This window comes from Rhamphochromis sp. 'chilingali', assembly GCF_963969265.1.
Source record: "Rhamphochromis sp. 'chilingali' genome assembly, chromosome: 15".
NCBI lineage: Eukaryota > Metazoa > Chordata > Actinopteri > Cichliformes > Cichlidae > Rhamphochromis > Rhamphochromis sp. 'chilingali'.
Genome location: NC_137942.1, coordinates 4,218,059 through 4,241,408, shown reverse-complemented (window position 1 = coordinate 4,241,408; position 23,350 = coordinate 4,218,059). Strand labels below are relative to the sequence as shown.

The window sequence follows — 23,350 nt, the reverse complement described above, 5'->3', positions numbered from 1 at the left end:
ATGTTTGCAAAAACTCAGTCCAACATAAACACATGAGAGACCGAGCAAAGAAAGCTAGCTAGCAATAGTTAAGGACAGGAGGAGTCGGTGTCTGATGTAAGTCTATTTGGATGTCGTCAACGTACAATTGATTAGCAGTGCAAAGTTTTTAAAGGTTGATCTAAGTAGTAGCACATATCATGGAAGTGGAGCCATATTGAGGTACAGCACAGGTCATGTAGGCCGTTGTTGTTACCAAAGCTTTAACAACAGCAAAACACATGATAAACTGTGCTTAATAAAACATATACCATGTAAGTAAAGTATAAAAAGCACAAAAAAGAAAATCATATAAAGAAAACTTAAGACATCTAAGAAAACAGTTCACAGATTAATGTGAGGTATCATGGAAATCGCAGCACTGTTTGTATTTTTAATCTTTCGACTCTAAATATAAACATTTTAAATAGAAAGTAGCAGAAATCTAAAACACGTCATTATGGTATCATGGTAAAGCGAAAGGCTCAACAACTGACTTCCAACTTATTGTGTGTTCGTTTCAGTGGGCGGGAACTGATTCGCTCATCCGGAGACACACTTAAACTTCTGGTTGCCAACATGGACTCCAAAGCAGGCATCAAAGCCTCCACTTTGGCAACTTGCTGAAGGAAGAGCGTTAGTGGACGATAAAGTGCAATTTGGGAATACCGGAGGGCGTGAGCTTCATCCCAAAGTCAGTATTTCTCACAGGATGGATTCCCCCCCAACCAAAGGAACACGAACTTCCTCCTTTTTGTTTGTGACTCATTGTGGGATGGAGACAATCAAACTGAACTCAGACTGTAGGCGCTTTGCTGGCAGGCAGAGGGGGAAGACAAGTTTTAAAAGCTCTTTTTTTCTTTACCAGCTTCTAAAAACAAACTCAAAAACGGTGAAAGGGGGAGTAAACCAGCCCCCGAAGAGCGCCGCCAAGCCGCTCCGTGATCCCTCACGTCTGGCTTCAACTGGAACTATTTCCAAATTCATTTTTAAATTCTATCTATTTAAAAAAACTGTGAAGCTTTATATGTTACACTCCAAAACCAAAATATGTTACCCAGTTGTTTACTTTGTTAGAGAGAAGTACCTGCCTGTGGGCATGTCTCTGATCCACATAAGTTTCCAAAACAAGGAAAATTGTCTTTGTGTTGCAGCGTTTGTTTCATCGCAGGAACGACTGAACATTAACCCTCAGTTTTCTGCTGTTTCAGGTTCTTCCTTCTATAGATTCATCATCAGTCTGCTGCTGTAACACCAGAAAATATTATCAGTCGTTTAAAAGTAAAATCTAATTAGCACTTGTAGCGTGTTACTCATTTTTCCACACACACAAACACACACATAAAAAAGCAGGTAAAGGTGTGTTTGGTTTCTTTAACTTGCAGGCAGATTTTCCCCCGAGCAGATTATGTTTCCAGGTTAAACACTAACTCGTGCTTTAAAGCAGCGGTTCTCAAACTATGTCAAACACATACGATTCAGGGAGAGTTATTGCGAGGAAGCTTTAATGTTACGGATTATAGGAAAGTGGATCAGCATGATGTGTAGGAAGCATCATGGTTAAGAGAAGACCGACTCTGAAGATGACATTTTTGATTGACCAGCCATTTTCCAACCCTCATTTATGTCTACGAGTTGTGGGTAGTGACCCCTCAGAAGAAGAAATGCACTTCCTCCTTAGGTTGGCTCAGTCTGAAACATGTGGTGAGGGGCTCAAAGTAGAGCCACTACTTTATGTCATAAGTAGCTGTGGTGGTGCAAACATTCGATCAGGCCTCCTTGAGGCCATCCTTTGGAGGTTTTCCAGGTAAACCCAACTGGGAGAAGATTGTGGAGTAGACTAAGAGTTCCTTGAAGAGATGATCTATTTCTTCAGGCCTGATGATGCCTCAGGATCCTCCAGAAGAATGGGAAAATTTTACTGGGGTAAAGGCTTTCTGAAATACCGTGCTGAGTGAGGTTTAGTAAAATTCAAATATCTTGTTGACTCTTCCCGTGTCAGTCCACTGACTTTAAGTGATTTGAGCTGTTTAGAGCTTCGTTAAAGAAAACAAGAAGCCTTGAAAGTAGGTCCAGAGGAAGCGGATGACATGGAGGAGATCCACATCAGGGTAAAATGAGAAACTGCACCAGATATCCTCAAACCAAAGGCAGTTAGGGTCAGACACATAAAACAAGTGGCCAGGGTTAGGAAAAAAAACTGCTGGGTCAGCTTCAAGTTAAATTGCAGGTTAGGTTTAGGCACAAAAACCAAGTGGCTGGAGTTGGGATTAACCATGAGGATCTTTTTTAGGGTATAGTTACGTTGCATCTTTGACCTGTTGGGCATATACGGAGAGATCGGTAACTTCTTCTGGTTTAGACTAAGCCAAAGTGGTTCACCAGGAAGTTAAGAAGTTAAATTAAGACGAAGTCAGAGGATCACAACTAGCACTGCAGGTTATATTTATTAGTTACTCCACAGCTTATTTTCTTTATCTTTTTGCTGTACAAGATGGTACAACCCTTGTTTGTTAAGCTGTGGACAACCAATTAAAAAAACTTGATTAATTTTTAGAGCTACTTTTTTATTTTGTATTAACTGATAAAAATATGTAGGTTGTGAATCTTTGTGAGGCATGTCAAGAGAAAACGTTTGAGAACCGCTGCTTGGACGTTTTGCTGCAATCCAGAGAAACAGAAAAATAAGTTATTGGTAATCATAACCACAGTGAAGCCTCTTTATTATCAATTATTCTACAGGTTATTTGCTTCATTGATCTTTCTATAAAACAATAAAAAAAACTTCATGAGTCCAAACCTAAAGAATATTTTCTTTTGTTTACTTAAATGAAAAGCTGTTTACATGATACAGAGCCATCTGTAGCCTGGCTACACAGAGGTCAGGGTGACGTCGTACACCTATTCCACTTACTGATGCATGACCCACATTTCGATAGGATCAGTTTTTCAGAAGAAAGCTCTGCAGAAGGGGAGGCGTCTGAGGCACCCACACTAAGTCCAGCCTTGAAAATATGAAGGAAATTAGCACAAAGAAAAGAGAAACGCAGCTACTTTAATGTTAAATACCAAACATGGTTCATGTTGTCTTATTTTTTTAGGTCAACACACCATTAACTCATTGAGACCATTTAGCAGATTAGCCTCACACATTTTCCTACACAAACGCCCTGTTTGTCCCAGCTTCTTACTGGGATAGTTTATTGGGATTTTGGCACCATAGATGTCGGATTGTGGCCTAAACCATGCAGAGTATTCCTGGTAGTTTGAAGCAGATTTCTTCCTGCTGTGTTAAACATGGAAAAAAAGTAAAAGCACTAAACTTCATGTGAGAAAGCAACTTAAAAGTTGAAAAGCTTTTGGGAACATGACAGTACACATTTTATGAGGTATTGGGTTAATTGCCTCATTAATGTGGCTCTAATTACAGTTTAGTTTCCCTCCAAACCGCAGAGCTCAAATAAATAAGGCCAAAAATAAAAATGAGACATTTAAATTCCAGAACTTCTCCAAACTCCTCTGGAAGAACTCAGTTTATTATAGGAAACATAAACCCGACTTTGTTCTGCTCAGCATTAACGTGTTCAGCTGGTTTAATAAATGAAAGCATAAAACATCTTCTGATGTATTAAAAAAAACTGCCACAGAGCTCGATCACCTGACGTCTGTCTGTGTTTTTCATCTGTTTTGTAATATTTATACTGCGCAGTATTTTTGAGCCTGTGGAATAAATATTATTTTGACTTGGAAAACCTGCCTCATTTTACGGTCTGTTTCCTTAAATCGGGCCTGTGTTAGTAAACAGGAGGAGGCGGCTTTGGGGGTGAAGCTGGGATGTAAAAGCTGGGCTGGGTGGAGCAGCAGCAGCAGCAGTAGGAGGAGGAGGGAAGCTGTGGGGTGTGGTAGCTGCATGGCACGCTTTGGTGGCCACTGTTTATAGCGACTCTGCGGTTTCCACCAGCCAGGCACTTTCCACTGATTCCAGCATGGCAGCGTTCAGCCAACGAGGCCCTGCAGGGAAAAGCGCCACTCTGACCTGGTGTGAAGATTTGCACATGCCGGCTTAAACTGCATCCCCGAGGGTGTAATTAAAGCATGAGCTGACCGCGAGGAGCTGAGTGAGGCGCTCCCTGCAGCTTTCTTACATAAATCCTCCTTTAAATGTTGCTGAGGTCTCACTCGAGGCGCTCATTAGCTTTCATTTATGCTTTGTCTTAATTTTTATTTCTTAATTTAGTTTGTGCGGAGTTCAGTTCTTTTCAATAATAAAATGGGAAGACCTGAGTGAGGTCATGAGGCATCTATCGCCATGTTTGTTAACACTAGCAAACAAAAAAGGGATACTGAAGACATACCTGCATATTTTTTTATTTTACGAGCAGCAGAAAACATCTTTTAAAACTGGTTGGCCGACTTACCAAATTACTTGATTCATGGTACTAAATTGTGTTTAATAAAACAGTACTGTTGTATCCACCAGTAAAGCTGTAAAGCTAATATTTACATTAGTAACTGCCAACATGGGGGTGGTTATCCAGCTAGCTGTCACTGAGGTCATCAGGGGCATTAATGTTGTGGTAATTTGGGGCTTTTAATGATTTCTTCAAGGTGTTCTTTAAAGGGAGAAATGGCTGCACAGCATACATCTTTAATGACTAAAACAAATACAAGAACTTGGTTAATGAGTTTGAATTAATTTGGGATTTTCTCTAATCCACGCAGGTTCAAATATATATACCCGTTCTGGTTGCCATTAACAACCTGTCACACTTCTGGGTGGATATGTGTCTACGTGGCAGAACTGACAGAGATGATATAAATTGGTTGGTTTGCTGTTGCAGACCTGATTTTTAAACATAGTCCACACAGTTTCAATAGGGATGAGGTCGGGGCTTTGGTTTGGGATCGTTGTCTTCGTGGATTCCAACTGTGTCCAAGTTTAAACTGTCTAGCTGTTGTTGATATCTCTTGTATGATTACAACTGGCAGCGAAACAGCCCCAGAGCGTAACGCTACCACCGCCATGCTTGACAGTTGGGACAGTGTTCTTAGGTTTAAAGGCCTGTCATTGCATTTGCAGCTGCAAATTTCAAGCTTAAAGGGTTTTTCTGGATTTTAGAGCAGGGTCTTCTTTCTTGGTGAGCACACTCTCAGTCCGTGGTGATGTAAAACTTGCTTTCACTATGTAAAGCTGGTTTTACAGCAGTGTCTTGAGTCCTGGTTCCTTGGTTGTTCCTGAACATCCTAACAAGTTTTCTTATTCCAGACCTTGGTAAAGTGATGACTCATTCACAGACCTTGTTCTTAGGTAAATCTACAATTCCCCTTAGATCTTCTCTGAGCTCCTTGACTTTCCCATTGTTCTGAGTATTTGTCAATCCAATGAATGTTGTCAAAGAAATCATTTTTATCCTGGCAAAGAGGAACTACCAGCTGAAGTCAATCATGACCCCAATGAGAAGTTAATAGCCTTTGGACTTGTCAGGATAATATATTATAGAAAACTCAGCACCCACGTATTTAAAGATTTAAGTGAGTGTATGCTGTATATTTGAGCCTGTGTGGATTAGGAAAATCCATATTAAACATGTGCACCAAATTTTTGTTTCATTAAAGTCATTGAAGATGTCTGTTGAGCAATTATTCCATCCAGGAAAAAGAGGATCCCTGAAAGCCCAGAAAGAACACAACATTCATGTGTATGATTAGGGTGTGTTTACTTCTGACCTCAACTATGTGTGACACTGGGTACTGTTCGAAGTCACCTTTGTTGTTGTTATATTGAAACTCAGGTGTATAACAAAACTGGTGTCTGCAGTAGGTGCAGGTACCTCAAAACAGCTTTGTAATTCACAGACCCCGATTCGATGCAGAGTCCTGATTCGACCTAATGTAGTGGTCGTAGTTGAGGATGGGACAGTCTGTAAATGGCAGTCTGTAGTCATAATACACGGTGGCCTCTGGAGGACTCTCCTCTGGCCCTCCTTTGAAGCCGCACTCCTCCAGCGTGCTCTCCAGGGGCAGGCGGGCCTCCTCTGTTGGCACTCTGCTACTGAAAACCTCCAGGCTCGAGGTCTGGATCCCAGCTCGGTCCTCGATCACACTCATCAGACCAAAAACTGTGCGGTTGCTCGATAAAACAACCTCAAAGTTTCCAGGGTGCGCTGTGGCCGAGGTGAAAGGTATCAGTCGGACACTCAGACGGATGAACCTGGCGGTTTAAAGAAAATGAAAATTTAGTTTTGAGTTTAGACTCTATAAAACTATGTGACTACACTATATATTTTTTATTGAATTGAAAAGAAAAAACAAAAACAATTTCCTTCAGGGTCAACCTTCGGGATCAATAAAGTTTTATTGAATTGAATTGAATATATACAGAAGATGGCTCAAAGGTTGGTTAAGTGGATTTGAAAGTCCAGATGAGAGTAAAGTATTCAGATTACTTAATATATTATCATGCTTTTTACAACTACATGAATGTACTATTGCTGTGTGATTTATTACTATTACTGAAGGATACTCAGCGTACCAACACCAACTAGATTTTTAAATCTTAATATAAATGAGTAACAGTAGGTGGACATTAGGTAAGGCTGCACTTTTTGCAGGCATCTCGTATAGAAAACTATTCTGCGCTTATATAAAACAGGTCCGCGGCTCCAAATCGTAGTAAAGGGACCTCTGACTAATACGTTGGGTTCTGCGGGCTCATAGCTGAAAACTAGCTTTACTTTGTTGTCTGGGTCAACTTTGCTAGCGAGAGACAGAGAGAGGCGTTGAAAGGCTGCTCCAACGGAACTTATTATTTTGGAGGAAAACACGAACACGGTGTACAGTCGAGTCTTAATATCTTACTTACAACTGGACTACACTGCCCATGAGGCTGCATTCTTTAGGGCTATGCCTGTAACACTCTGCCTATTGCCTTCATATTAAATAATTTTTTGAACAATAATTTTTAAAACTATTTCTTCACGTCATTGCAGGCTGCAGTTAGAGCTGACATGGGCCAAGAGATTGAGACACAGGCATTAGAGGGGACAGCCTAACATATAAAACAGGAAAAGACCGCCGTGTAATCCATTTATTTCAACAAAGTAACTGTATTCGGAATGCCACCTTTTTAAACGGTAACTGTAACGGAATACAGTTACTCATATTTTGTATTTTAAATACATGTATTCCGTTACTCCCCAACACTGTTTCTAATTAACCAGCAGGGGGGGACTGCTGTGGTATTAAGAATAATGTGAGAATCTTGTCATTTGATTTACAGCGTCCTGATGAATTTCTGGTCTGAATCACTAGTTTAATGTCTGAATGGTCGTCATCATTATAATTTAGGGAATAATTTAGAGCACAGCACTTACATTTGCCATTTGTGACCTGTTGCCAGTTAACCTGATTAGGTACAAAATGTTTCTCCCATTCTTTCTTTTTAGCATAACTTAGTTTTCCAGCCTTTATACTGCCCCCATCCCAGTGTTTTTTAAGGTGTGTTTCGAAAAGAGCCAATGTTTTTCATGAAACATTAAAATATGTCATTTTAACCATTCGATGTGTTTTCCGTGTTAAATCAGATAAACAGAAATTATTCATCTCTAGCTTTTGTTAACATCAGACAGAACGCATCAAGGCTAAATGCAAATAATGAAAATACTGCAAAAACATGTTTGTTTCAGCATCTTAACCACACGTCCGAGAAACAAACTCCAGGCCTAAACCCCTGGAGACTTTCCAGACACGGCATGCTGTTTGCTAATGTAATCAAGCAATCAGTGGGTTTAAATAACATCAGCTTGTGAAATGTAATGTTTTTGACTCTAAGTCTAATTTTATCAAACCAGTACAGCAAAAGAGGGGGAAAAAAGTGAATTCAATTCAACTCGGGCTGTGCACATTATGTTATGTGTGTGATTTACTGCTAAAACATCCTTCTGTGGCACAGGAAAACAATCACAGCAGCCAGGTCAGAAAAAGGCAACGGCACCTGTCAGCGGGCCAGCTAAAGGTCGCCCCGAGTCCTTTGTTTTCAGAGCTGTTGAGGCTGCTTGTGTCCCAATGTTGTCATTTTGGGCGTCTGAGTTACAGGAGCGGAGTCACAGTGTGATTTACAGCTGAGGGTCAGGAATAACTCAGCCTGGTTAACCTCACTCATGGAGGTTTGGAATGAATGTCAACACAGCCTGATTGTGTTTCCCAGGAGCTGCCCAGTTTGTCCCAGTGCAGCCACAGAAACTGTCGAAACTGCTTTTCTCCAGGACATGTCTGATGTCTGTCTGGCTTTATGATATTTTAAAACCAGCTGCTGCTCCTCCCACTTACTCTAAAAACAAGTCAGAGGGATTTTGTGGCTTCATGTCTGCACTGTATGCAAATTTTAAAATTGTAAATCTTTTTTTCTAAATCATTTTCTAGGTAATAAAATCAAGTTAAATTTTAATTGATGATTTACAATCAAAATATAATTTTTTCCACATATTCCACTAAATATTTATATTTATTTTGGTAAATATAAGGCAATATGAACAGATAATAAAAAATAAAAACAAATAATAAAATTGTACATAACTTATAAATAGTAAAATTTATGAAAATAATAAAATATTTAACTCTTTAAAAAATATTGAACTTCAAGAAATTACACAAACAGGAAAACAAGGTTACATTAATTAATTTTTTTATTTGAAAATTTTCCAATTGCTAAAATCAGCTAATTTTGCCAAAAAAATACACTTGAGAAAACTTTACAAAAATAAAACTGTGATATTTTTCAAATCATACAAACTCATGAAATACCAGAGCCACATCTGTCACATCTATGTTTGTGTATTTGTAAAACGCGGCACTGATTCTTTTATTTGCAAAACTGCGTTCACCTTTATTTTTATCTTTATAGAATGAATGTTCTGTTCATAAAATATAACACATAATGAGCTCAATACCTCTGGGCTTCAGTGTTTTGCAGTCTCTGCTGATGTTTTACATTTTCTGTCTCCACTGGTTCTTGTCTTTTTATGAAGTGCCCTGGTATCTGAGCGTGGAGCTCTGCACTGTCACTGTGGGAAATAAAATCAAGTAAACTCATAAACCTATAAAAGGAAAGATAATCAAATACTGATAGAGAAATAAGTTTGTTTCACCTCAGAGACTGTATTTGTTTCATCAAATCTTCATAACTAATCGTGTCATTGAAGGTCTTCAGCTGCTGAGTCAGCATGTGGAGCTGAAACTGCTGACAGGGGACACCCAAACTCATCAAACCTGCAGCACAGTAAAAACATAGAGAGCGTGCACGTGTAAGTGGAACGCCCTCCTCTGAAATCCAGTTTAATAATAACAGCACAGCCTTTACTCATCTGCACCGAGATTTAGATGGTTGTTTAGTTTTCCTTTTAGGGCTTCAAAGGCCAGGATCATGTGGTGCGCAAGCCATATTTTGCCCACATGTGAGTAATTATCTTTAGGACATGAAAATGTCTTAATGGTTAAAATGTGATTCCCTCTCTTCTCCTGCAGCTCACGAGTGCCCCTCACAAAGCTTCCAGATGCTGGCCAATAAAAAAAACGCTTTTATGGAGACGTGTTAAAGACGCAGAGACAGTTTTGTTCAGAAGATGAGATAACCTGAGGTCTCTCTGTGAATCGTGTATGATCTATAAACCTGGAAATGAAGCTATAAATGATCACATTGGATGTGCTGTAAAAGTAATTTATTGATTATTAAGACCTACAGCAGTGATTCTGTGCTGTAGGTCTTCCCAGTCAGAGTCATAGCTGCGGTGTTATGCTGCAGGTCTGCGCCGTAATCTCTCTGGAAGTTTACTCAGTGTGTCTGAAGTCAGACTGACAAAAGGAACATTGTCCTGGTTTTGTTTCCCAGAGCCAGCTACTCTTATCTGTGAGGAGGAAATGAGGCTCCGCTGACATTACCAAGAGCCTGATTCACAGTACCCTCCATAAATACTTCAGCACAATGACACTGTGGCATTTAGTACTGACTCACATATCTCCTTCTCTTCTGCGATTATCTTTATGTGTCACTCAAAGAAGCGAGAGAGCCTTCTCCCATCCTGGCAAAGAAAATCTCGGATTATTCAGGTCAGGGGTGATGGATTACCCAGCTCAAAGTCCTTCAGGCTGACTGATTCACTTCTGTCTTCGTCACCGCAGATGAACAGCTGATCGAACTCCTGCTGATGATCAGAAAACCACCCGATCAACTCGTCCGGGAAGCTTTCAGACTCCCGCTTGTTTGCGTTCACGGAAATCTTTAACCACAAGAAATACCACGTTACAGTAAAATCAGTACAACCATAAACTTTAGAGATGAGACACAATGTAAACATAAATAATAAAAAATTAAATGAGAAAAATCTGTGTGAAGAATGCATGTGTGCAACATGTTTATTTGCAGCGCTAAAAGAGGTAGAACTTCCACAATTTCACCCATTTATTTGGGCCTATCAATAAATATGTGAAGATTTCAGCGTGTTTGCAGCTTTTTTCTCTTTAGTGTTTTTTAATCTGAGCTTTTTTGTAAGTCTGACTCTTAAAGACTCAGTTTCCCAGACATGGTTTGCTCCTGGTAGTGTTTGGTTATGTTTGAGGAAGAAGACTGTCCTTTGGTTTAATCGAGAAAAAAAAAATTCACGTGAGAAGCAATTTAATTTACATTCAGCCAAGACCACCTTATTTCCTGAAGTCGATCAAACTGCCCCACATTTAACCAAACAGACCACCATCTCGATTTTAAACTCGCTGTAATGTGACACTTGCAGGCTTTACAGACCCACCATCCACCCCAACAGCCACTTTCTCAAAGTGTTAAGAGTCACAAGCAAATCTGTTTACACCCAACAAACCAGGGGCGGTTAACACCGTACTTCCTAGAGCTTCATCTTTTTCCCAGAAACACACGACTCACGTATCATTCAGAGTAATCGTGCATCTTCAGACACATTTTTCATAGCCTTCTGTTTAGAATAGAATAGAATAGAATTCAACTTTATTGTCATTGCACATGCACAGGTACAGGGCAACGAAATGCAGTTTGCATCCATCCAGAAGTGCTTTAGTGATATAGATATATTACAATATATATTAGCAATAGTATAGATATGTAAGTATATTACAGAAATGGGTCTATTATGGTATGTTATAATGTGCACGGTATGAAGTATGTTGTGAATATTCTATAACTATAAGTATGTACAGGCTGTAGTGAGTACAAGCTATGAACAGGATATAAATATGAAAAACTATACAGAATATGAAATAAATAACTTTACAGAATCTGAGATATACAGCTATACAGAAATAGGAACTATGCAAGTTGTAAACAGTTGTAGGATTAAAAATTATCCAATGTACAGAATGATTATTTACACAGAGCTATACAGTAGTGCAGTTAAGATAAGTGAGGGTGTAGATAGTTCCTACAGAGGTATATAAAGTGCTAGTGGTTGTGAGTGGTGGTTCACTCCATGTTATTATTGTGTGTTTGAGGGTACAGTTGTCCATTGTGTGTGTGTGTATGTTCAGTCCATGAGTTTAACGTGGGTCAGATGTCAGGAGGCAGAGTTCAGGAGTCTGACAGCTGTGGGGAAGAAGCTGTTCCGGTACCTGGTGGTCTTAGTCCGGAGGCTCCTGTGGCGCCTCCCAGAGGGCAGGAGGGTGAAGAGTCCATGTGATGGGTGACTGGGGTCTTTGATGATTTTCCCAGCCCTTTTCAGACACCGCTTCCTGTAGATGTCTTTTATGGCAGGAAGTGGTGCTCCGGCGATGCGCTGGGCAGTTTTCACGACCCTCTGCAACGCCTTCCGGTCCGAGGCAGAGCAGTTCCCGTACCAGACTGTTATACAGTTGGTCAGGATGCTCTCGATGGTGCAGCGATAGAAGTTCACCAGGATGTCTGAGGACAGGTGGTTCTTCCTCAGAGTCCTCAAGAAGAAGAGGCGCTGGTGAGCCTTCTTGACCAGCTTGGAGCAGTTGGTCGTCCAGGTGAGATCCTCGGAGATGTGGACTCCCAGGAACTTGAAGCTGCTCACACGCTCCACAGCCGTCCCCTTAATGTGGATGGGTGGATGTGGGTCAGCATTCCTCCTGTAGTCCACGATGAGCTCCTTGGTCTTCTCGGTGTTAAGCAGCAGGTTGTTTGTGTCGCACCACTCAGCCAGACGATCCACCTCCTCCCTGTAGGCGGCCTCATCGTTGTCACTGATGAGGCCAATCACCGTGGTGTCATCTGCAAACTTAATGATGGTGTTGGAACCATCAGCAGGTCTGCAGTCGTGGGTGAAGAGGGAGTAGAGGAAAGGGCTCATCACACAGCCTTGTGGTACACCGGTGTTCATCGTGATGGTAGATGAGCAGCGGTTATCCAGCCGGACATGTTGGGGGCGGTTGGTCAGGAAGTCCAGTAACCATTTGCAGATGAGGGAACTGATGCCCAGGTCTGTCAGTTTCTTCTTTATCTTGGATGTTCTGTTTGAGAGTGAAACTTTGTGATGTTGGAAGTTTTCTTACATTTTTTAACTTTTTATGCTGATTTTTGGTGCGTCTGACGCGCTGCTGCTTTTTCTTCTTCATGCTGTGGTTATATGAAGAAAGCTGCTCTCTGAGCTCAGCTCGGTGTTTCCTGTCGATGCCACTGTGAAAGAGCAGATGTTGGACAGTTCAAAGTATCAGTATAATAAAGGTCTACGACGTAATTTAAGGTGGACTTGAGAACTTTTAAGAATGCTATGGATTCTATAAGAAACAAAATTGGAAGAACAGTTTGTTTCTAACTGAGGATGATTATGAAAACATAAAGTAACAAATACGGCGTGCAGGGCAACAAACAGGCTGGCAAAACCTGATTCTTTACATTCACAGATGTTACTCTTTCATCATCCCTGAAGTGTGAGCATGAAAGAATCCACTTCTGGTGAATTATTAGTGACGGAAAATCCCGGTGTTCCTGTTAGTTATTTATGACGTTCAGAGAAAAAACTTTACTTCTACGACTTCTTATAAAAACCTGTCAGAAGCTATGAGGATGTTGTGCATTGTTTTTCTACTTACCTTCAGTTCTTTATGCTATTGTACTGTTGTATTCTGTCTCTCTTTGCCAACAGTTTCAGCAGTTTTTTGTTTTTATCTGATCCGAATTCAGGTCAGTTTCTGAATTTATATTTTTAAATTTCCATTCTTTCCAGGGACGACAGCTTACGTCACTGGTATTCTTTCAGCCTTTCCCCGTGACAAACAAACCCAAACATGATGACACAGAGTCCAAATGAGCTCATCAGTGACTGGAAACACGCCCCAAAAAGCTTAATGCTCTGCAGAAAGCCTGATAAATGGTTAATCCTGCTCAACCCCACATCACACATCACAGCAGCAGAGTGACAGAATAAAAAGGATAGCCAAGATGGTTTCGTGATGGCTCATCCTTCCTGCTCATCTCAAACAATGAAGGCAGGAAACAAAGCTACGGTGACCAGTCTGCTGTCTCCAGCTTCCTCACTCCCAGTACCGGTCAGTGCCAGTCACAGGGCTGGGACCTCCTGAATCCAGATATCGAGCCCCTCTTTCAGGTACAGACAGAAAATCCTGTCTGGAGATGAAGGTGTATGACCTGGACAGCCAGAAAGATCTCAGTGTGACCAGTTTGTTATTAAGCTGAAATTACACACTTACTGAAAGTGTTGATATATTCACTCCATGGAGTCAAGTCCTGGTACTCGTTATTTGGAGGAAAAGAGTGTGAGTGTTGTAACATACATCAAAAAGACCACAACAGTACTGAAGTGAACAACGCTCCACATCATGTTAGAAACCAGTCTTCTGCCGTGTTCTAGACCAATCACACCCCCAGTGCCAATGACGCTCCCCAACAGCAGCAGCCTCCCCCTCCATTAGTGCTGCCCTAATCCAATCCACCAGAACAAGCCTGATCCACGACCCACTGCCACCATCCTGGAGCTTCCACTTCTTTTGTAAAAAAGATCCACATTTAAACGTCTTCTAAAGGTTTTGTAAAAGATGTGGTGAAGGACAGATAAAGTTATCTTTCTTCAAATGTTTTGTTTTGTTTGTAGGAGACATAATCCACATGATTTTTATCCAGGAAACTGGGGTTCAACTTTTCTTGTGTACTTTTTAACTTTTAAGTTTAGTTTTCCCTCACAGTTTGCTGAGGTTTAGAACAAAACGATCTCAGTAGTTTCCCGACTCTTTAGTCCTATCTTGAGATTTTGATTAAACATAGTGGACGTGAACTTGTTTCATACTTATAGATGCCCCTGAATCCCCCTGTGAAACAAGTTAACGAGCTCCTCCTCTCCTCTGATAAAAAATAGGTGGTGATACAGTTCGTACGCTGATGATACGACTCTGCCTGATAAGTCTGCACCATCCTTTTTATGTTATGTTAATATACTGAAATCCCTCCGAGGGTCAACATGAAACACTGTGAATGAAGAGCTTATTTTATTTTCTGTTTTTTCACAGCTTCCTTTGAGGAAAATGTGACACATGTTGAGTCTTTGATCTCCCGTCACATAAAAATCCTGCTGGTCTCATTCATATTTATGCCTTGGATTGCTTCAAAGTGCATTTCAGGTTCAACCAGCGTCTCTGGCGCGCTCTTGGTATGTTAGGGCTGTCATTAAGACAAATTCAGGAACACATTCATTCACTTCTGCACAAAGTTATGTATTAACGCAGCCCCGGGTAGCAGCAGTGATGACGCTATGGGCAAAACGCTCAAAGCAGCTGACATGAAACTATCAAAAATCGAAACGCAGAAGGTTTAATCAGACACAAACCGAGCTTCTGTCTTAATGTTTATTCTTCACTCTTTGAACAAACATTGCATTTTGACTTTAATAGCTTTAAGCTTTAAGAGCTTTATCTGCCCCCAGGTGCAGCCCAGGATTTATGCTCCAAAGCACCACCATCGGGGAGCTCTGGATGTTTGATTTGGCAGAGTTTTAGCTTTACTTCCTGACCCAACCCCAGTGCTGTGTAAACCTGAAATCTGTGAATAACACCTGACCGTTAGGATCTGTATAAGAACAGTTCTATCAGTTAACATCAGGTCATGATTGGTCTGTAGGTCAATGAAGTTATTCCCTGCAAGGCTGCAGCTGTTTACAGTATTAAAGTCAACGGGGAGAATCTGACTCACAGCCACCTGTGAGACAGAAAATCCTGAAGTAAATTTGCACCTGAACAACATATTTTGGTTATGCAACTTTACCAGACATGTTCAGTCCTCCACAGAAAAAAAACAACAACCCACCACTGTGTAACTTCACGGTGACGGAGCTGTGCATAGGTGGGATTTGTTTCTGTTGAAAACTGAAAATGTAAAAGCTGAAAACATTTCTAATGTTCTCGGCATAACAGAACATCTTTATATGGTATGCCCTCTTTTCCCTGATGGTGTTGGCTAACTGACAAACAACAGCACGAGCGGTGTATAGAATAGTTGTTCCACAGTTCGTGACACTTCCCCCTAGTGACAGTAAACAGCTCCAATATGTAGATGACAGTGCAAAGCTGTGTGTCGGCTCTGCTGCACAACCACTTACATATAGCCACATATTTCAGTACGTTATGTCAACAGGTCCTCATCCCAACACGTAACATACCGACGACAGTGACAAATCATCGGTATGTTACACATTCGGAGGCACGAGAGCGGGTTTGCATGAATCTATAAATGCATTAAGATTATGATCAAGGTTAGGGCTGGAATAGAAAGCCACAAAGCCACGTTGGGAATGATAATGCTCTGGTTATGCTAGTATAAAATCGGTCCTGTAATGAATTGCCAATTGAAAATGGATGGATGAAACAGATCCGATACTAAGAATAAACAATATAAAATTATATGACAGTCGAATTGTGATGTTGCAGAGCTCCGTCTGCTGTGCAGGACTCAGAGGATTTTTCATTATGGACTGATACCTGATGAATTTAGTTTCACCAAAGACCACTGTGGGAAATGAGAACCACAGTGGGTCGACCTGTTAGACTGAACCGAAGACGTTTGTCCCCTTTATGCAGTTTGGGCCAAAACCCATCATGTTAAAGAACAAAGCGTATCGTTCATCCTTTATATTGTTTGGCCTCAAAATGTTAAATCACAGTTTGTTCCAGACATAAAATTTATGTAAATACTTTTTCAAAATAAAATCTAAATGAAATGTCTGAACACTGAATATAAATGTGTGCATGTCAACTAACATTAATCACCTGGAGACCTCTCTGGTTTATCTTGTGACCCTTTGGAAGGCACAGTCACAGTGGAAGAGTAACTTTTTACTGCAGTAACTCTAATCATGTAAGTGCTCTTGCAGGATGAATTTGAAGTACTTTTATAGTTTAATTATTTAACTGCTCTCAAAAATAGAGGGAAAAAAACAACCATTGCAAAGGTTTATTTAAAATAAAATCAAAATAATTCCCAGCAGATACAGAACATTTTTATGAAACTCAATTTAATATAAATAACTACAAAGTTTGAGTATTGAGTAAAAAAGCTGCCAGTTAATGATAAAACTGTTTACATGAACATGTCAGAGAGCTGTGACCTGTAAGCGCTGTACGACCTGAGGAGAGAGTAATCCCGCTTATGTCGAACACAAAGATCAAATCTGCAGTTTGGACTCCTGCTGAGATCCTGCGAGCCTCAAAATCCTCTCTCGAAAACTGATTTTACTCACTTTATTTTAGCTTAAACTCACGGTCACTGCTGGAAATACACCGCAGGAGTGTTTGTGTGCAGCCTGTAGTGTTTGGCACCATAAAAAACCTGATGCGCTGAGTGACTATGAAGTATACGTGAGCCTATAGCGCCCTCTGCTGAGCTCAGTAAGACCTGGAACCAGGTTACTTCTGACATTGACAGGTTAAATAACCATTTATTTATATGATAATTATTTGTGTAATTTATTAAAACCCACAAGAACAGTCACTACAAAAACAAGTTTAATTTTACAATAAATACATCACTTTTTAACAGTTGAATAAATACTTTTATATAACCCATAAAGTTAATTAATTTTCAATATTTCTAAGGCACTAAAGAGTTCATGTGTTAAGGTTAAACTGTGTGAATCACCTGACACAGTAAAAAAGAGTTACAGTAACAGTTTCGAAAGGTTTCTGAAGCTTCCCATGCAATCAAATGTACATATTTGTGCTTTTTCTTCTGGATTTCAAGGTTAATTATCATTTTATTTTAGCTAAAACTGTGACGTCTGTCTTACGCATCAGTGTTGTGAAAGGGATGGGTCCAAACTTTTGCGCCTGTGTGGATTAATTTGCATTTTAAGTAATTTTGCCAGAGAGACTGGAAATGAAATACCAGACCTGTGTCACTGTTACTGTCTAAACTCCATGACACAAATTTATGTTCATCTTTCCTTCGGTTATATTAAGGCACTAAACATGTAGGACTGTTCCTTTAAGGTGCAAACTTGTAAAATCACCTGTTGGACGTGGTTTTTAGGCTAACATTTTCTAAATCCGCATGTTTGTGTCTTTATTCTGCCCTATGGTCGTTTTTCTTCTTTGTTTAATGGCTTTTCATCTGTAACCAGCGCTACAAAGACAAATAAATACTGCTTGTTTTTCTCACTCGCTGATAAATATCCCCCCCAATCATTTTTATCAGTTCAGCATCAGAGAGGAAACAGACTTACCCTGAATGTGACTCACAGCTAGTCAGTGATCAGAGCTTCTTCCTGTTTGTCACTTTGTTTACTGGTTTCCATGCTGACCAGTTTCAGGCATGGCTGGCTGCTCCAGTACAAAAGAAAGTCTTTTTGTTCCCTCTCAGAGGATTGACAGCAGGCTGTGGTTGGTTTTGTTCAGTTTAGCTAAAGTGAGAAGTAAAAGCAGTGGATGAAGGTCCTGCTGTCTCTTCTTTGTCCACTAGGTGTCGGTAATAATCTGTGACAGTTTTCATTTCTGTAACGAAAATGTTTAGTTTTCATCTTTTATTCTACTTTTTAAATTTCACCAATGAAACCAGAACTTTTAATGACACATTAAATACAAATTATTTGTTTTAATGCGAATGTAAAGTTATTAAATAAATGCAGAAACATCAGGAGATTTTCAGTAAAGTATCTACGAACCATAATATTTGAGGAGTTTATATAATATACAGATTTTCTTAGACACTATTGAACATTTATTTCCTGTTTAGTGAACAAGTGTTTTGTGATATTTCAGTCAATCTGCATTTTCACTCCTATTAGCAGTGGTGGAAAAGACATAAATACAAATATGAAACACGGTGCTGTGCAAAAGTCTTGAGCTGCCAATGATGTTTTTATAATGAGAAACAGGTGCAAGCATACGTGGAGATACAGCATATAAAGCAAAGAAGAGTTTGTCAATATTTGATATGACCGCCTTTATTCTTTAAACACCGTCTGAACTTTATTTCTGTAAGCAGTCTGCAGGAATACTTCCCCTAGTTGATTTGTAATCACGTTCTCTTGTAATTCAGTTAACCTCAGCCTTCACCCCTCATTCAAAAGGGCTCTTTGACAGCTGCCCTTTCACTGAGAGTATTTGTGATGAAGCTTCAGTGAACAGTAGCTGGACCAGCTGAAGGGTCGGGTGCATCTCTCAGACCCCTTGCAGGAGTTTTCCCAGTCTCTTGTGGACATGACTTTCAGATACTTTCCATCTACTGTAGATAGTTTTTTTTCGGCCTGATACTTTTTCTTCTTTTGTCCTTCACTTGTCCAGTTTGCTCAGACAAATGCTGCGATATGCCAAGTTTTTGGCTGTTGGAGCAGAAATACTATTTTATGTCTGTCAAACTGTGTTATATTTGGCATTTTTCATAGATTCAACTAAGAAATTGGGAACAAAGGATGTGTTTCTGTGACAGGCTGAAACAAAGTGTCTACAGATACAGTTAAGTGGCTTAAACAAAAAAAACAAAACATTCCTCTGAAAATAGTCAGATGGCGTGGACTTACTGGCCCTGTGATTGGCTGGTGGCCCATCCTCACCCTCCAAAACTTTGGAGAATTATTGCTCAAGACCGCTTTAAAGAATTACAAGAATATCTGACAAAAAATTATGGTTGCTGGTGTCAGTATGTCAGTAATTTACTGAAAACTGTACTTTAAAGTTTGTATTTTAAAACTGATCAAACATAAAACTTTACTTGTAAAATTACAGAGTAAAACGTCGTTAAACGCAGTAATAGTATAAGTAGATTGAGAGCGGAGGACTTGAGGTGCTGAATTATTTCTTGTAGACGATGTGATATCTCGGCCGCTCAGACTAGAAGCAGCTCTGTTTTTGTTGTATAAGAAGTTTGATCATGAATATTCAGAACCAGCAGCAGAGAAACATCAGTGGAAATGTTAGAAATGAGTCACAGCTCCTCAGCTTTTTTTAAATGTCCACATCGCTTTGTAAAAGCACTCTCTGCAGGTCTCGTTGGAGAGGTTTGTGTTCTACTTTCTTCTGTGATTCTATCTCTGTCAGGGCGTCATGTTTGACGAGGACGCACAAAACTCTCATCTGAGCTTCCTGATCATTCACTGGAAACTCACTGAGGAAGTTGCACATCATGGATTAATGGGGAAGTTTAAAATAGATGCAAAGATTTAAATTATAAGGCCTCCTCTAACCTCCACCCACTCAGCTTCACATCCTCACTTCTCTGCCCTGATCAGCTGTTACCTCTGAAAGACTCTCCGAAGCACAGCCTCAGTCAGTTTGGCCAGCCAGCCCTAATGCCTTAATAAATAATGTTTTAATACATTTAAAATAAACTTTCTGCATCGGAGGTTTGAGTTTATCCATCGCTGATGTAGTTTTCTTGCATAAAAAAAGTCTCTCCTCATAAAGTACGAAAGAGTAAAAGTAATGATAGAAAGGAGAAAAATATGTATAAAAATGAATAAATAAAATTTACACAGAGTCATTTCAATGTGACAGCATAAGCTGTAAACATATCAATAACAATAACTTCACACCGTTACGCTCCCTTAGCTGTAGTCACCTGGCTGTGCCGTATTCTGCGACCTGTAGATCCACCACAGCTGCCATCCATCATCTGGATCTCAGGATCACTGAGATCCAGATGATGGATGGCAGCTCTCCTCCACATGTCTCATCCGGATCTGGCCAAGTGTCTGATTCAGCAAAAGAGCCGAGGTTTGTGCCGGCAGAGAGGTGACGTATTTAGAAAAGAGCTGCGGGGAGTGACGGCAGGTCCACGTGCTGCAAACCGTGCAAGGTGAAGGTGATGGAGGGGCGATGATGTCAGAGGACACAGAGAACAGGTGTGCTCTTACACTGTGTGCTGATCTGCAGACAGTTATCTTTACATATGTGTGCATGTTTATTCATTTTCATGACATCTGACATCATATCATCTGTTTCACATTAACAGTAACACTTTTACGAAACTTCTTCTCCTGCTTTGCTCTTGTTTTTTCATCCTAATGACGCTTTAATCTATTAGCCTACTTTTTTTATGTAATACACTCTTACTCAACATATTATGAAATTATTGCTTGCATATTTTTACATAACTCTGCTTCCTTCTTTTCTGCTCATTTTTGCCTGTTATTAATAATAATTTCATGCTGTGACACAGTTTTCTTTTCCTTCTTCTCCTTGATGGATTAATTAAAGATTCAAATGAAGTCATCTCCACGCTGATTAGATGAAACTGAATTTCATGAATTGAAGCCACAAGGGTTTAGATCTTCATACTAGCTGAAACTGTCAGTTTAAATTCTTAAACAATGGTCTGAAAATGGTTTTAACTGGACTACATTTAACATGTGAGCATGAAAACAATCATAACTCATAATCATAACACCAAAAATATCTGAATAAAATCCATCCTTATTGAATGTAAGTGCTGTGTTGTTGTCTCCTCTGAGACTCGTTTGTATTCCCCTTCGGTCTGACGGTGCGGTCGTCTTCCTGTCCGTCCGTGGCTGGACTTTTGAGCTGGCCAATGCTTGCTGATGTCATCCCCCAGACTTCCTGTATCCAACACAACCACGCTCCTTATCCCAAGTCTTCTCTACCACCTCATTTTACAACATGTGGTTTGTTTGCGTGGCTGTTTCTGGGTCTTTTTCATTGTCACGCATGATTCCTCTGTATTGATATCATGTTCTTTTAGTGCTTAAGGACACGTATGTGAATTTTAACTGAATTTAAATGTGGATCCTGAGTTTCCTCATTTGTGTCCTTGTACTAGTGTGCAGAAATAGCTCCACAACTTTTTATGATCATTAGTTTGGCTTAAATAAAAGCCTAAAACGGGCAACACAGGTACCAGTGCAATTTTCCATAAAAGCATCTTATTTGGTTGCACTGCCTTTAGCGAGAAAGACTAAAGAGACTGACCTCATTAATTTGATTTTACTCCTTGTGAAATTCCACATCAGTAAATGCAAGTTTTCATGAGGGAAACACAACATGTGGCTACAAGCTGCTCTTTGCATAGAAATAAAGCTTTAAAATGGGCATTGTTTTTAATGTCTTTATTTAATGTCACTGTAACTCGCGCATCTTTTTTTTTTTAATGTCATGTTTGCATCTGTTATGATCTGTTTATTTTGTACACTGTCATTTAAAGAGCTTTATTCTGTATTCAGTACCTCTTTTTATAAAATTAAAGAGTAAAAAAAATAAGGAAATGCATTCGGCTTAGGAGTCTGCCTCCAGTGGCCATTAGAGGAACCGCAGTTTTTGGCTTCATTTTTCAGATTTGGAGGATTCTGCTTGAAAACATCTACAAATCTCCTCTTTTCAGATGCTCATATTTCTTATTTATAATTGTAATTGTTCATTTTTTATACTACACTGTAAATATTGTGTTGATGTATTGTATTGTTCTTGTTTTCATATTTATGTTGTTCCTGATGTGTGTTATTGTTGGTCTTCACCGAGGTTTAAGTGCCGGATGTGCGGCAATCATAATAAAAACCCTTGAATCCTTAGGGGTCACTTCCATCTCACCCTATCCCAGCATCATCCTCTGTCACACCAATCCTCTGCATGTCCTCCTTAACTCCTTCCATAAGTCTTCTCTGAGGTCTTTCTCATTTCCAGCAGCCTGGCAGCTCCTTCTTCTCTTTTTCCCATATATCCACTAAACCATCTCAGCTTTGCCTCTGATAGAGTCTCCTCGAGTCATGTCATCCCCGTTTCTTTTATCTTGTACCCAGAATAATCTGCAGGTAAATTAAAACCTCATGTCAGACCGTCTTTGACCCTTTTTGCCAGTAATGTAAATTGATGGAAATGCGTTCCTGTTGTTTGCTGTCTCTGGAAGCATCCGGTGTATTTCATGAGTCCATTATGCTCGGGCATGAATTAGTGCCAGCAGCAGCTGAGCAGCAGGACCACAATAAAAGGCTGAATTATTCCTGACAGTGAGACTAATGGCAGTATTTTTCTTGCCTCACAAATTCAGTATAACTAAATTTCACTTACAGAGATGGATTAGCTGTTTGTTTACTGAGGCTTGAAGTGCAGCAGCTCCCGCAGAGCGGTGATCAGTCCACTAATCAAGCAGATAAATTAATAAACATCTAAGTTTCTGTTTCTGCTGAACTTCACTGGAGGAAAATATCAAAGCTGGCCTTGGCAAACGCACATGATGGCAGGCTGACGTGGCACAGAGAGGGCGATGTGTGCAGAGTTTCACCTTAAATAACACAAAATCCTCTAGTTTGGTGCCAGAAAACAGCACTCGGCACACTGAGTTAACCAAAAAGGACAAAAAAGGCTGCAGACTGGTCACTGAGAGCAGCTTTTACTAAACAGCCAGATTTGGATATGTAGAAGTGATTCGAAATAGAAGTACAGGTCATACGTCCCATTCTCTACCCAAACATTTCCAAAACCATCAGATATATGCTTACAGCTCATAACCCTGTATCATATTTGATTTGTGAGTTTTTGTGAGTTTTTCACATTGTCAGTGTGATTTATGCACCTGTGCTGAGGAAGGCAGACTCATCCTGAGTACATGATGTCAGTCAACACTATGAGACCCATAGAAAACTGCAGATTTGGGTCCAGTTTGGATCAAACGCCCCTTGCTATCTGGAGCAATGCTCAGTAAATGACTGGTTTCTTTTTTTTTTTCTCCTATCCACTTCACTGGTTAAATTGTAGGAAAAATATATCAAAAGTGGGATATCTGCTCTTGTGAGGTAATTTTATAATACTTTACATCGATATTTATAAGTTTACAAAGTGGACGTAAGAAATTATTTTTGTTGGCGACTGGCAAATAACAAAATGGTGCATTAGCGCCACCAGC

The 23,350-nt window shown here is 40.0% G+C and overlaps 2 protein-coding genes across 4 annotated transcripts in view; one reads left to right on the top strand and one right to left on the bottom strand.

Annotated features, from left to right (window-relative positions):
- The window catches only part of radil2a (Ras association and DIL domains 2a), a 29,621-nt gene extending 25,943 nt beyond the window's left edge, over window positions 1-3,678 (top strand). The window contains exon 16 of the mRNA XM_080904164.1: window positions 543-3,678. Coding sequence (XP_080760290.1) covers window positions 543-645 — 103 coding nt within the window. The 3' untranslated portion in view covers window positions 646-3,678. The remainder of the gene's footprint in view (window positions 1-542) is intronic.
- On the bottom strand, window positions 1,568-17,768 carry LOC308410656 (uncharacterized protein). Of its 3 annotated transcripts, none has more exons than XM_080904166.1 (6): window positions 17,724-17,768; window positions 12,550-12,673; window positions 10,142-10,292; window positions 9,165-9,285; window positions 8,967-9,080; window positions 1,568-6,229 (listed from the first exon to the last, which is right to left on the bottom strand). In XM_080904166.1, exons 2-6 carry the CDS (start codon window positions 12,610-12,612, stop codon window positions 5,869-5,871), a joined length of 810 nt encoding a protein of 269 aa, XP_080760292.1. In that variant the 5' UTR covers window positions 12,613-12,673; window positions 17,724-17,768; the 3' UTR covers window positions 1,568-5,868. The 3 variants fall into 3 exon arrangements, with proteins under 3 accessions (XP_080760292.1, XP_080760293.1, XP_080760291.1); XM_080904167.1 differs by lacking the exon at window positions 17,724-17,768 and adding an exon at window positions 13,090-17,692; XM_080904165.1 differs by lacking the exon at window positions 17,724-17,768 and having other exon boundaries at window positions 12,550-17,692.
- Window positions 17,769-23,350: the final 5,582 nt, after the last annotated feature.